At 38.1% G+C, this 11,901-nt stretch overlaps 1 protein-coding gene and 1 long non-coding RNA gene across 2 annotated transcripts; one reads left to right on the forward strand and one right to left on the reverse strand.

The window, feature by feature from the left end:
* Positions 1-559: 559 nt before the first annotated feature.
* On the reverse strand, positions 560-2,800 carry LOC122039884. The gene is made up of 3 exons (XR_006128418.1): positions 2,149-2,800; positions 1,956-2,044; positions 560-1,707 (listed from the first exon to the last, which is right to left on the reverse strand). It is a non-coding gene; the product is annotated as an uncharacterized LOC122039884 (long non-coding RNA).
* A 3,580-nt stretch (positions 2,801-6,380) lies between these two features.
* Positions 6,381-10,368, forward strand: LOC122041922 (plant intracellular Ras-group-related LRR protein 3-like). The gene is made up of 3 exons (XM_042601805.1): positions 6,381-7,190; positions 8,909-9,075; positions 9,159-10,368. Exons 1-3 carry the CDS (start codon positions 6,480-6,482, stop codon positions 9,805-9,807), a joined length of 1,527 nt encoding a protein of 508 aa, XP_042457739.1. The 5' UTR covers positions 6,381-6,479; the 3' UTR covers positions 9,808-10,368.
* Positions 10,369-11,901: the final 1,533 nt, after the last annotated feature.

Genomic DNA, 11,901 nt, shown 5'->3' on the forward strand with positions numbered 1-11,901 from the left:
AGTCCTTATTCCCATTTATTATATTGATCGCCATCTCTATCTAAATCCGACCACGATTCGGAATTGACAATTTGACAATTCGGAACTGCCGATTATGTCACGTCCTAGTGAGGTCCCAGTCGGCAAAAATCCGACAGTATCTCCCCTGTACCAGTGACAATATGAATCCTGAAATACATAGCCCTCAGAGTCTCACAATCCTCAGTCAACACGGCTGGAACAATACAATAAAGAAAATACAACATTCCACGCAGTTTAATAAAGACAGCCTCCAGCTGACAACATAATACGAAAAGAAGTGAAACGGTGTTAAAACATCACAGATATATATATAATACCTACTCCTTTACAACGAGGAAAAACCAACCCACCTAGAAAATTTTCGTAGTAGAAAACGGGGGTAGCATACCCAAACTCAATATAAAAATCCATGAGTGTAAGAACTACGCATCACCAGTTACAGGTCACATAGCAAGGAAACAAAAGACCAAAAATAGAAACCATCGCGACATGGAGAGGGGACTAGCAACTGAAACCTCATGACGGCTTCAACCTGAAATAGGAATAAATCCACAGAGTGAGTTCAATGAACTCAGCGGGTAACAAGTAGACATGCATAGTAATATAACTATCAGTAATAATCATGTAGTATAGTCTCCTGAGCAATAATAGGTAAAGCAAACTGAACAACGAAAGAACTGTACTCACCATGACCTCCTATCCTGACATAAGGGTGTGAACCATACAAATAGATGTAGGATCGTCAGGCCATCTACATAATGTCTCTTGTATGCATGTCAATCATATGCAGCCGCCAAAATGCACCATCCAAAGTGCAGCAATCACACACAAATAAATAAAATCCATGCATATGGTGCAAATGACATGATCACCCCTGACGTCAGTCAACCACTGTCATCGCGATCATGAGGTCGAATGGGTAGGGTTATGACAACTATGCACTTTGTCATCACTACTCCTGAGTGGCCAAGTGGATAGGATGCTGTTGGAGTACACCTATCCTCATACCCCAACTAAATGGGGGACCCGAAGCTCTCATCTCCCTGTGTCATAGTCAAGAGGAGGGATCCCTATCCGCTACCACGCTGCATCACCACTACCCATGAGCGGCCGAGCAGAGCCCTGACAAAGCAACTACACACACCCTGCTTGATATATCACTAACCCATGAGTGGTTGTGTGTACAGATCATGTAACTGGCGATGTGCTCAACTACAAAGGAGCCGACAATCGCACAACATGCAATCATGTAAGATGGTGCATGACACTAAGCATGTAACACCTGACAATATGCGCCTCCATCTTATATGTACCAAAAGGAATAATGACTCCATAACAATAAACTAGATATCATAATGTCTAGGTACATATGCCAGGTATAACTAGTAGCTAGTCCTATACCCAGTAATACATTGTATGACACTACTTCTATGAACATAAATACACAGGGAAAGAATCAAGATGATATAGACCTAAATGCGTAATAGATAAAAATGAAGACATACTACAGGTATCAAGTAGTGACACACGAAGACAGATATAAAATATAACAATTACTACTAGCTATAACATACTATGCATATCATAATGATCATATCAAAAGAAGATAAGTCAAAGGTACCCGCCTTTAGCTATTGATCGTTCTAACCTATCTCCACTTCAAGCGGCTCGTCGTAAATCAAGGTCCTGTAACAACATGTATAATTTAGCTACTCCCACGTATATCAAATAGCTAAACCAAATTCCTATTTACCAGGAACCCTAATTCATTCATGATCCTTGGTTAATTAACAAATCGGATCTAACCCAAGCCTTAGTTCAAATCTAACAGATAACCTCAATCATTTCGAAACTAAATGATTAATTATCACTAACCATACCAACATCAACTCAGATTAAGCTAAAGTGAGAATCAAATTCCCAACATGCCTTACCCTAAATTTGGCAACCAGGTGGCATTGGAAGTGGCTTACAACTAAAGACGATGATCTTCTACTATCCGCTACTTCCTTCCCTTGCTAACCTAACAATCCAAGCAATGAATCCAATCTATCACAACTAATCACAATATCCCAATACCGAAAACGAAATTAAATCTCTGCTAATCTAATACTAAGCATGTCTTACCACGAATCATATTCGAAATTCCTCTAGGATGGAATCTAAATGCTGCTATAATGGAAATAGAGTTCTGCTCTCCAAATCCGAAGAGAGGATGTCTCTGATGCTCGTCCCTCTTTGAATATGGAGAGAGTATTGTAGGGACTTCAGGGCATAGCAACAAGAGGGTGAGATGGTGATGGTTCGAGAAGAGGAAGAGGGAGAGCTCGGTCGGTTACAATGTTGGCCACAACTGCTCGTTGGTGGATGTAGCTAAAGTACCACTTCGACAATAATAATGGTCACCGAGATCAGAAATGAAGGAAGGATTGATAATAGCTACCGTAATGCAGAGCCTGGACAGAGGAGGAACGACGCCGGTTTGGACTTGGCACCGATGAAGGGCGACAGCGCCTGTGCTCACAGCGACCTGATGATGGAGCGGCAGTGAAGATGCTATGGCGATTCAACCAACGGCAAGGAGAAACAACGGTAGATGAGTAGGGCACGGAAGAATGGAGGACTTGGATGCTCAGCTTCTGATGAGCATCTAGTGTCCGCGACCAAGAGTGGAAAGATCAAGTGGCGATCGAGCGTCGACGGTGAGGAAGTGGTGGCGTAAGTAGTGAAGGCTGTGATGAGATGTAGGGCACGGTAGTGAGGGAGTATGGAAAAGGGAAAATCCGGAATCTATGAGCTTCTCAACTTAGGGTTTTTGATTAATAGCTTATGTTTAATTAAATTCAACCTTACATTGATTAATCCAATCAACTCCTACTAAAATAATAATCAAAACAGTTTTTTCTCAAGCCTATAAATTCATCCCCTCAAAATATGTTATACGAGCTCCGAAAAATTCTCAAAAAATTTTTAAAAATTTCGTTAAGGTTATTCGTCCACCAAACCTTATTATTATTATTATTATTTTGTTAGGGTATTTTACATATTAGATGATTTGGAACCACCGATTCGACAATTCGGAACCACCAATTCAACGATTCTTTAGGGTCGACTCTTAACCTTAACCATCCAAGATGGTTACGGTTTATGGTTCAGAATCGTCGATTTACGGTTCATGTATGATTCACCACAATTATCATGGTTCAAGATTATTATATTAAAAAATAAAATAAAATAAAATTATGAATTCATTAAAAAAAGCATGCACTTATTTAAGTTACTTTCGCATCCCTTCAGGGTATAGGAAAATTAAAACTCACATAGTTCTTTTACCTTTTTACCCATCTTATGAAGTTACATTGTTACTCACTTCCATTTTCCGTTCCCTTAGTATTCATTCCTTCGGTATTAAATTCTTTGACGTCGTCTGGAAGTTGCATTCCTTGAATTTTTTTAGCTCTGGTTCAATTATCGAGTAATGCTTGAGCTTTCAATGAGTAGGGAGACAAAATCGATTTTCGTTCATCCAATATGTTATCGCTGGCATTGAATGTATGTTCCATAATAACTGTTGATACCAAACTGCTAAAATTTCTTTAGCGATCATGAAGTGGATAGGAAAGCTTTGAGCCTTATGTGACCATCACTTTAAGATATCGAAATCTGCTTCGTTATCTACTTTATTAAAATCAAAACAAGTCGTAAAATAATTATTATGTCCATGTGTAAAACTTAATGATTCTCATAGACATTTCTTCCGTTCTTTTAATAAAATTGGTATTTTGTAAGTTTTAAATTAGTACTACTAATATTTTATGTTTTAGAAATATTAGTTTATATTTCATATTTCACAATATATTCTTAATAAATATAATAGTTTCTAATATTATAACCAGATTAATATGATCAGGAAAAAAAATCTTTAAATGAAATTAAAAGTTCATAATACAAACTTAACATTTTTTATAAAACTTTTAATTTATACCTAGAGTCTAAAACAAATACAACTAAATAAATTTTAAAAATATGAAAAAAAATATTTTTCCCATTTCATTTTCATTGTTATTACACAAAAAGATAAAATTTCATTATAACTTTGATACGTTATACATTACATAAAAAATTTTTAGTTCTCTTTAAATGATGATCCTGTCCAAGTTCTGAGTCGACGGACGCTGGGGACGTAGCGCTCTCCGTTGTCTTTTGGTGTTGAGGCGGACCTCCGGCGAACCTGCAAAGAAGCCGAGCCGGGAGGGGTTTCCCGACGACGACCCTCCGACGCTCAAGTCAGGCAACGAAGAAGCACAGTAATGTTAATGTGGCTACAGTGATGAGAATCGCGTACCTCGGTCGAAGTCTGGGGATCCTTATATAGGACCCCGGGGAGGCGCGAGCACGCTTCTCGATGCATGCACGTTTCCACAAACATACCTCAGTAGGGTTGTGTCAGAAAAGCATGTCTGACGCCATTCTGCAATTGTCTGAGCATATCCCTGATGTGACGGTGGAAACTTCCACCGTATGATATTCTGTCCGCTCCGGCCGTCGACCATGTTGTTTGTCGGCGGCAGGTATCTCGAGGATGAAGTTACCAGCTCTCCTTTTTGTCTCTTTGCACCCTTACTTATCTCCGAGCCGAGCGGACCAACCGCTCGGCGCTCCTCGCCTTCGGGAATGCTCCGGTACCTTAGATCGGGCGGGGAAGCTCTACTCGTGTGCTCGGATGGGATTGCACCTTCTTGCCCTGTGGCTCGGCCGCTCGGCCTGGCCGCTCGGCCTGGCCGCTCGGCCTGGCCGCTCGGCCTGGAGACTCTTTTACCTTGAGCATCGGAAACCCGACCCCTGATTGGGTTGTCTTTTGTCCGGCCGTGGAGACCCATGGCTGGATGTTCGACCGGGCGGATGATTGGTCGGCCCTCCGGTCCGCTCGACCTGACCTCTGCCTGCTCGACATGACTTTGGGGGTTGACCCTCTTGACCATTGACTTCCACGCGTCGCTGACCTCCCGCCAATGAGGATCCCCCGTCCTTATCACCGGATCAAATGGTTTTTATAAAATTTACCTCATTATTTCATTATTAAGAAATAATTGTTCTAGTTAGTTTAATATGATAACTTTCTTAAATTTTTAATTCATCTTAAATGCATAAATTTAAAACATGACATACATAACGAATATGAAAAAAATAAACCACCAATAATATGTTACATATAAATTTTAGTTCATCAATACTAGAGGTATTAAACTAAGATTATTAAATGACATTGAAAATATTTTATGAGTTAATCCATATTTTTATAAAATTAAACATAATAATGGTAAGATATTATGAATACTATGTGATTCATTAAAAATTCTATATGCTAATAATTTTTTTTGGATATTTTAGAAGTTATCGATCCAATGACAACTCACACCCTATATGAATATTTTGTCAATGATCACTCCAAATATCAGAACATAAAGCAACTTTATTATTTAATTTATTAAATTCTTTAATTATTTTTCTCTTATTTTATTAATTTTTTAATTATACGAATAAGTGTACAAAAGTATATTTAGATTCAAAATTAAATGAAAAATATTCTACAGAAACAAATCTAACTAATAATTCTCTTAATTTATTATCAGAATATAAAATAAACTAGAATTAGTACTTCCATTAGTAAAAAAATATAGATAATTATGTTTGAGAATGGTAAATTTCATATTCTGTTGGATGCTTCACTTCTATGTGTCATTGCAATGACTCATAACCCCCACTAGCTTGGAATTTGTAAGAAAGATTGTAATATTTATATTTTGCATGTAATTCTTCTAACAAAAAAATGATATTCTCAAAATGTTTAATAAAAATATAAAATTTTAAGGAAGGAATTTTCTGAACCTTATAAGTAATTGCATAAATACTTCCTTGTATTTTAGATGTTGAAAGTTTTTTTATCTCATTGTGGATTGAATATTAAGCTCATTCATTATTTCCTTGTCCCTTCATTGTCCCTTCAAGATTGGGATGTTAGCCTCCTTCCTTTGTAGTCATAACTTAAAATTGGAGTCAAAAGATATAGAAATTGAGGATGAGGCTAGAGAATATGGATATAAAAATAATGAAATGAGTTACCTATTTATAAAATTTTATAAGAGGATAATAAATATTAAATTATAAATATTAATAAAATAAATAAATAAATAATCTCGGTTGAAAAAAAAATACCAAAAACCTCTCTCATGTCTTTCCAATGACCAGAACCATCGATACCCAAGCGGCATTGACCGCAATGACCGCATGGTTACCCATCAACGTTGTTGATCCCATTAATTTATTCACGCATAAATTAATTTAAGGAACCGGCCCTGTCTCCATCTCCTAGCCGACTCCCAAGGAACCGGTCTCTCGCCCTTCATTCCCTCATCCTTCTTCCTTCCGATCTGCTTCCCCCATTCTCCGTCGACGCCATGGATCCCAACCCCAACTCCTTCCCCATTCTCTCCTACGTCATGTCTCGCCTCCCCAAGGTCGCCTCCTTCAAGCATGCCCAGAGCCCCCTCGTTCACGGCGACATCGAGCAGCCTTCTACCCCCGACCGCTCCCGCCTCCACCGCGATGACGAGGTTGAGCTGATGGAACGTCTTCCCCTCCTCCAGCAGCCGGCCCTCATCTCCTCCATGGCTGCCTCCGTCGTCGACGTCGCCCAGGCCCGCTCCGTGCTGCGCACCCTCGGCGACCGCCCCGACCACGAGGTGGTCGATGCCGCTCGTGCCCGGGTCGCTTCCATCGACGACGAGCTCGACCGGCAGCTCGAGGAGATCGAGGGGGCCGAGCGGGAGGAGTTCAGAGCCAGAAAAGAGAGGGAGAAGGTCGCTCTGCGCGCCGTGATTCAACTGGACGAGATGCACGAGGCGTATGGGAGGCTTCTGAGGGAGGCCGAGGCGAGGTTGGTGAAGATGTATGATGCCGGTCGTGCTGAGGACAATAAGGAGGGTTCTGCGATGGTGCAGGAGGAGGCAAAGGAAGTGAACGAGAAGGTGATTGCTGTACTGCGAGAAGGGACGGACATGTGTTCCGATAGGGTGGATTTGTCTGGACAACAACTGATGTATCTACCCGAGGCATTTGGGAAGCTGCGAGGCTTAATCTCCCTCAACTTGTCCGACAATCTGCTCGAGGTCTGCTTCCATCTTCTCTGCAGTTTCATTATTCGCAAATTCTACCGAATGTGTGCATTCTAAGCAAGGGAGTCTTACCCTGACTTCATTCTTTTTAGTATGCACTAGTTAATGCATGATCTACTATCCTTCTACTAGTTATCTTTTAGTTTTTTAATTTTATAAGAATAATCTTTCTCATACCCTAACAATTGAACCTTTTACATTTTCATTCTTGAATGTCTAATATGTCAAATCAGGATAAACAGAATATCATTTCTCCTATGTTTGAAGGGGAGCCTTGATGCGTAAAGCTATTATCGTGTGACCTGGTGGTCACGGATTCAAGTCGCAGAACCCCGCATTGGCGGTAGTTTCGTATACCGAACTGCCCTTTCTATGTTTTTAAAACTTTGTATTATCTTGTTCTTGATAACCTTACTGGAACGGTGTTAAAATAATCAGATTGTTATTTGCGAATTCAACATTGAGGAATGCCCAAACTAACATTATTGCTTATTAACAAATTTCATCATTGAGGTTCGAAAACCTAGATGAAATAATTGGTTGACAATGTAAAATATTGATTGTGAGTGCTCATAAGCAAGATTAGAATTGCTATAAATTTGATTTTTCAATACATTATATTTTTAATGTGCATGATTATATGCAAACCTTTGATGTCACAGTCCTCACTTATAGCCCAAGCTATAAGTGAAAAAGCAAACGAACAAAAAAAGAACGTATGTTTGCTTACATGGTGAAGGAACATAATTGTATGCGACTTTTTAGGCCAAATCTGCATATTCACTCTTTAGCAAGGAGCCATATGCAAAGAGCACATATTGCACTTGCATATTTCTTCTTGTGTTGACACCTATTAAAGTGTATTGGTAGGATTTAGGCGTATGTTTTAAAGTGGGAAAGAATAATATTGTATTTCTTGTATGAGCAGAACATCACTATTACATGTATATAGATAGCCCTCACCATAGTCTAAAACACCTAATATGGGGCTAAATTAACTACAGATGGATGACCTGCATAATCCTACTACCTTTATAACTCAAACTAAAACATAGGTGCGATGAAGACAGGATAAAAATCACAAAAGATGAGATTCAATTAAGCCTGTAGGAATTGATTCCTTGATTCTGGGCCTGCAACATGTTGATAGAGATGGAATGAATAGAGATCCTTCTCTTGCGTGAGCTTCTATTTGCAATGTATATAGCAAGCATGCAACTCTAAAGAAACAGAATGAAATCACAGTGTGAGGGTTTTGAAGACTATTGGAGGGATGAGTTATTTTGCACCTAAAATGGTCAATTTTGAGTCTCACACATGGTAATAGAGTAGACATATAAGAATTTTCCATGCAAAATCAGCTTGCATGGGTATGTGATTTAGATTGAGGGTAAAACGGGATGCAAAACCAGTGAAGGGCATAATTATGAGACACTCAATAATTGAGGTGTTGTTAGGTACAAACAAAATTTCAGGGATGTATTCTGGTCAATTTTCCAAAGGAATCACTAGTGAATACACATTGTTCTAGAGAATATAATATAATGGCCAATCACTTTTTTTTCCTCCAATTCCATTAGGTTCATGTTTCCAGATTCAATATATTATCTCTTATTATTTAGTTATATACTATTCACTCAGTGAAACTTCTTGCAGCTTTATTGTTGCCAAGAAAACACTAAACATCTTGGATCCCTTTGATTCTGTTACAGGCTGTTCCAGATGCTATAGCAGGGTTAGAATGTCTGGAGGAACTGAGACTGTCCTCCAACAGCCTCATTACACTGCCTGATTCCATTGGACTGCTGCTCAAAATGAAGATTCTTGATGTATCTGGTAACAAGCTCAAATCTTTGCCAGATAGCATCTCAAAATGCAGGTATTGCTGAAAAGAAAAGTTCATATGAAATATCCATGAAATTGTTGTTCGAGAGACTCACTTTAGCTTTTTTTTTACTTCAGGTCCTTGGTTGAGCTGGATGCAAGTTATAACGAACTAGCTTATCTGCCAACTAATATAGGATATGAGCTGCAGAATCTACAGAAACTACGGATCCACCTCAATAAACTACGCTCTCTTCCCACATCCATCTGTGAGATGATATCACTGCGCCTTTTGGATGCTAACTTCAATCAACTTCGAGGACTTCCACATGCCATTGGGAAATTAATAAATCTCGAGATATTGAATCTTAGTAGAAACTTCAGTGACCTACAAGATCTCCCTGCTACTTTCGGCCATCTGATCAGCCTTAGGGAACTTGATCTTAGTAACAATCAGATTCATGCATTGCCTGATACATTTGGCCAGCTAGATAAGTTGACCAAGCTTAATTTGGATGAAAACCCATTAGTCATCCCCCCGATGGAAGTTGTAATCCAAGGTGTTGAAGCAGTGAAGGAATACATGTCAAAGAGGTGGCAGGATATGCTGTTAGCAGAAGAGAGGAAGAGTACCTCGGATGCAAATTCACCCACTCAAGTTGGTTGGTTGACCCGCAGCACGTCATGGCTAAACACTTGGGTTGAAGGAGTTTCTGAAGGTGTTGCAGAGTACTTTGGTGCGGGGCAAGAGTCCCACCGAGATTCATATCTTGACCAGCAGCTGTGACCAGAGATTGCGATCACCTTGCACGGTGCCATTTTGTCTTCTATTGTTGGTACTTGTAGAGGTGTTTGAGAGTTGCAGAAAAATAAATTGAGAACTAGTCTAACCATTGGAAGGGTTTGACTTTCAGTTCTGGCGACAGCTTCTTTGTGGTTTTGCACGAATATGAGTGGAAGCCAAAGTATTCCATAAGGTACGTTGGGTTGAATCGTTATGGATTCTTTTCTACTATTCTGTCTGAACCGTTTTTTTTAATGGGTTTTCCAAATATCTTGGTAGTTTGGTCTTTTTTTGGGTGAATTGAGTCGTCTTGGTGTTTGGTCATGAGGCTGGACAGATAACGTTCGGTCAAAAAGAAGATAACATGCATTGTTTAAAGACACGAGAGGTGTTAAATATTATTATTTCATTTTTAACCGGACAGGATATTTAGATCTTGCAAGTGGATTAATCGGGGAGGGGCGATTCGGAATTGTCTGATCGCTCCATCAGAGTCTGGAAGCAAATGTTAAATATTAAATTTGTTTAATTAATTGGTCGTTTAAATAAAAATTATTATTATTATTATTATTATTAGTTAACATTGGATATACGTCGATTAATTTTGAAGATGATCGAGATTTTAAAATTTTTTTATTGACTATAAGTTAGTAAGTGCTCGCATTTGGTGATCAATTAGCTTAATATTTTTTTTGATCAATCATCCATTAATAATAATTTATGTTAATTTATTAAAATTGAAATTGGGAGATACCTTGAGTACCTTATAAATGGTCCCTCAATTTTTTTAATCAAATTTTTTATCCAATCATCTATGCAAATTGTTAATTAAAAATATTATAATTGGCCAAGCAAATTTTATATTATTAGGATTCAGCCCTTAGACTATCGTATATTTATTTTTCCCATCCAATTTATTGATTGTCAAATATTATAATATGATCATGTAACCTTTGTAGTTTTATCTTTTACAAAATATAATCATTGTGTTTTTATATTCATTTACATCCTAATAACATGTGCCCTCCCTCCCATTCTTTTAGGTTGGATCCTCTAGATCATTTTTACGATCCAGAGAATACTCTCTTTATATGTATTGGTAGAAATGCATGATTCTCATTTATAAAATAGGTGGAGATCATACATTCCCACCAGTGCATGGAAAGGGAGCATCCTCTGTACCACTTTTTACAGTCCAGAGGATCTCCTCTTCCATTCTTATAAGTGGGGATCATATATTCCCATCAATGCATAGAAATGGAGCATCCTCCGTATCACTTTTTACAATCCAGAGGATCTCCTCTCCCATTCTTTTACTAATTTCTATTTTTTTCATTCCAATTTTGACTCCAAAATATAAACATCGATCCAACGCTTCTACATTTTCAATATCCTACAATTTTTACTTTTTTTTGTTTTTTTGTTTTTTTTTTTTTTGTCAATTTTGAACTTTATTGTCATGCTTCAAAAATATTGCAACCTCATATTTAACCCCTAAAAATGTCTAATTTTTAAAATTTCATCTTATAAATTTAACTCGGTCCATCAACATTCTTTAATTTTTATTTCAACTCCTAAATTTTTAAGGTGGGGCCTTTGGTCTAATTAATCTTAAAGGTAGGCTGTCGAACTTCACAAATCAACCACTAAATAAATCAAGAAGGTGGCCCTAGAATGGTATCCTATATAACGTCATCAATGGTTTAAACTAGGTATAATAATTTCATTTAAAATAGAGTGGGAGTCTGATATCCGACCCAAATAGATCTAGAAGAATATGGAGAAAATTTTTAGACCTGATTAAATAATTAGAAATGAGTATTTTCGAATTCGGATATGAAGATCGATGTGATAAAATCCTATCCATATCCTACCCAATACTATATATATATCCAAGAATTTGATATGTTGCGCACCTCTTTCCTGTGCGCATGTGTGCGATTGGAACGCCTGGATAGAATCCAGGCGCCTAAATCGAATTCAGGCGTCTGAATTCAATCAGTAGTTTTTTTTTACCCTAGGTTTAAGACAAATAGATTTTTACTTAAAGGTTGGATTATAATGTTCAAGCTAAAAAAAATTAATATTAAAAAATTT

Source organism: Zingiber officinale, chromosome 2A, assembly GCF_018446385.1.
Source record: "Zingiber officinale cultivar Zhangliang chromosome 2A, Zo_v1.1, whole genome shotgun sequence".
NCBI lineage: Eukaryota > Viridiplantae > Streptophyta > Magnoliopsida > Zingiberales > Zingiberaceae > Zingiber > Zingiber officinale.